Source organism: Octopus bimaculoides, chromosome 26 (genome assembly GCF_001194135.2).
Source record: "Octopus bimaculoides isolate UCB-OBI-ISO-001 chromosome 26, ASM119413v2, whole genome shotgun sequence".
NCBI lineage: Eukaryota > Metazoa > Mollusca > Cephalopoda > Octopoda > Octopodidae > Octopus > Octopus bimaculoides.
The window spans coordinates 2,724,030-2,727,033 of NC_069006.1; the positions used below are offsets into that span (position 1 = coordinate 2,724,030).

A 3,004-nucleotide genomic window follows, 5' to 3' on the forward strand; every position below is an offset into this window, starting at 1 on the left:
GTGTGTTTCTCCCATCACCGCTTGACAAACGATGTTGGTAAACTAGCGGTTCGGCACGAATAACAGACAGAATAGGCGCCAGGTGTAAAGAATAACTGCTGGGGTCTACTTCAAGGCGATGCCTCAGCTAAAACAAGGGTCACGGGTGTGCGAGTGTTTGCTTTTGTTTGTACTCGCGCGTATTGTGCATAATTGATTAGAAATGAATACATTACTCACAGATAGAAGGTTAAAATAAGCATAGCCCCGAGTACCAAAGTCGTGGCATGATCAGTCAAGCCGAACACGTCCATCGCTACTCCTCTCTCTTCGACGAATTACACGTGAAGCAAAAAAACTTGCCTTTTTATACAAAGCTTTACAACCCAATCTCTCTGCCTTTTTCCGTCACGTGCCTCTTTCCTTCTCGTTCTCTTTCTCTATATGCCCATATATCCCTGTCTCACCATCTCTCTCTTTCTTTCCCTCACTCTCCCTCTCTCTTCTTTCACTCTCTCAGTATGTATTTCTCATTATCTCTGATGCAGATAGCACTCGAGCTCATATCCATGCACATGAACACATTACCGCCCACTCCACTCTCTTCTCGCTCTCTCTATCTCTCTCCCCTTTCGTGTATCTTTCATTATCTCACACGTTATGTTTCTCCTTCTGTCTGCCCCGCTCTCACTCTCTCTTTATCTCTTTCGCACACACACACAGACACACACATGTATACACATATATATACACACACACACACACACAGATCTATATGCATGCATTGTAATATATTTGTGCCCATTATGCTACTCGTTCCTCTCTCTCTCTCTCTCTCTCTCTCCAACAGCCACCACCACTATCAATACAATCATCACCAACAACAACATCACCCTCCCAAACAACTGTATTCCCACCACCACCACCCTATACTCTTCTTTGTATTAATCTTACTGACTCATGCCTGCGAATTATCGCGTAATAAATGGGTAATTTGGTGTATATTGCGCAGCAATCTCAACACATATGTCAAGACACTATGACTTAACTTCCACATATTTCCACAGTTCTTACTGGTCACAATCACTGGACTTTGACCCAGTTGGAGCACCATTTTGAAAGGTTTAATAGAAAAAATATCGAACTCCCTTCTTTCCGCCTTCAAGAACTCCAGTTTTTTGGGGGGTTTATTCTTGTTGCTATTGATCACGATGATGATGATGTTTCTTTCAGATCTGGTACTTATCCTATTAGTTCTCTATAGATGAACCGCTAGGGGATCTATTCTATCTCAATCACAGATTATTTAATTAATTTGCTTTAACTAAATATTTTGAAACTTTGAATACTGGTAGAATTTCTCACGTATAACACGGTTTACTCTGAACGTTTTTGACGAAATTTTGTATTTTAGAAGTTATTTCGTGTTAAAGTTGTCGTATTTGGGTAATTTCAACCAATCAACGACGTGTATTCGGTTAAAGCAAGCTACTGCTGTTTGCGATAGTAATAGATGAGGATTCATCAAAGGGGAACCAAAGCACGTGGAATCAAGAAGGGGTACACTCATTTCTACAACTTCCTTGGGAAGGATCCAGAAGTTGACAACATCCTACCAGGAGGACTAAAAAGATGTGATTTACATGACGTCATCCTTGAATTTTCAAACAAACTACTAAATGGCAATGTGTAGCCAGATTAATGGTCAGAGATAGACTTGCTACCGCTGGCCAAAACTGGAGACCTAAGTGATACTGGGAATTATAGAGGGATCAGTTTGCCATCCATCGTTGCAAAAATGATCAAGATGATACTTAACCGAATACAACTTAAGATAGACAAATAATTGCGACCAAATCAAAATGGATTCAGATCAGGACGGTCAACAACATTTCACATCGTCGTCCTTAGAAGACTGATAAAGGGAGTTAAGAGCCATAACAGGAAGGTTATTATCCTCTAAGTAGACTTTGAAAAAAGACTTTTCATTCAGTACATAGAAGAATGAGGATGAAGATACTTAAAGCATATTCCACCAAGAATTCTGAGAGAAATAAGTAAGCTGTGTGAGAACACCACAGCGAATGTGATTATTCCTGGTGGAGAGACGGAATACTTTGAAGTCAAAGCCGGAGTATTACAAGGCGACACGCTAGCACCTTATCTCCGCGCCATCGTCCTGGACTATGTAATGCGTAGAACGTACGAGGGCAAGGAAGAATGACTAGGATTCAAATTGCATAGGCAAAGAAGTAGACGCCATCAAGCAGTAACCGTGTCTGATGATTTGGCATTATTAACAGAGAGAAAGATCAGGCACAGGAGGTGCTGAGCAGATTAGAGCAGGAATCGGGGAAGGTACGATTGTACTGTAATAAAAACAAAACGGAGCTGCAAGTATTCAACCACGAAATGCCTGTGTCAGTAAAAGTGAGAAACGGTAAGTCGCTGAAGGTAGTTGAAAATTTCATATACTTTGGTGCGTGGACACAAAGTACTAAAAAAGACATCGTAGCCCGGAAAGTTCCGGCCTGGAGCGCATGGCATAAATTGAAAAAGGTGTGGAGTTCAAAGGAGATTGAAGTGAAGTTGGCAACAGTGGAATCTGTTCTTCTATAGGGGGCTGAAACATGAACGCTCACTAAAGCATTGAAGAAGCAGTTGTACGGTTGTTATACGAGGATGTTTAAAATGGCACTCAGTTTCTCCCGGAAGAGTCATACAACAAACGCTGACTTATACCAGGGACTACCAAAAGTAACATTGTAGATACAGCATAGAAGGATGAGGCTAGCTGGACACTGCATCAGACACACAGATGAAATTGCTAACAAGCTGGTGTTCTGGCAACCAACGGAAGGAAGATCCATGAGAGGAAGAAGGAAGACGACCTATATCGACAATTTCTTGGGGGATATTGGTATGGAAGGGGTACAGGAGCTGAGAACCATTATGGAAAATCAAGATGAATGGGGAAAACACGTGGAAATAGTCTTGGGGCATCCCGAGGGACGACCTAGATAGA

The 3,004-nt window shown here is 41.7% G+C and overlaps 3 protein-coding genes across 3 annotated transcripts in view; 1 reads left to right on the top strand and 2 right to left on the bottom strand.

Annotated features, from left to right (window-relative positions):
- Positions 1-348, bottom strand: part of LOC128250902 (cytochrome P450 3A9-like) — an 8,869-nt gene extending 8,521 nt beyond the window's left edge. The window contains exon 1 of the mRNA XM_052976968.1: positions 220-348. Within this exon, the coding sequence (XP_052832928.1) occupies positions 220-293 (74 nt within the window). The 5' untranslated portion in view covers positions 294-348. The remainder of the gene's footprint in view (positions 1-219) is intronic.
- LOC106868831 (cytochrome P450 3A7) overlaps positions 1-3,004 on the top strand; it is a 388,137-nt gene that overhangs the window by 286,910 nt on the left and 98,223 nt on the right. The gene's annotated exons all lie outside the window — the stretch shown is intronic.
- LOC106868827 (cytochrome P450 3A31-like) overlaps positions 1-3,004 on the bottom strand; it is a 90,100-nt gene that overhangs the window by 45,099 nt on the left and 41,997 nt on the right. The window lies entirely within an intron of this gene.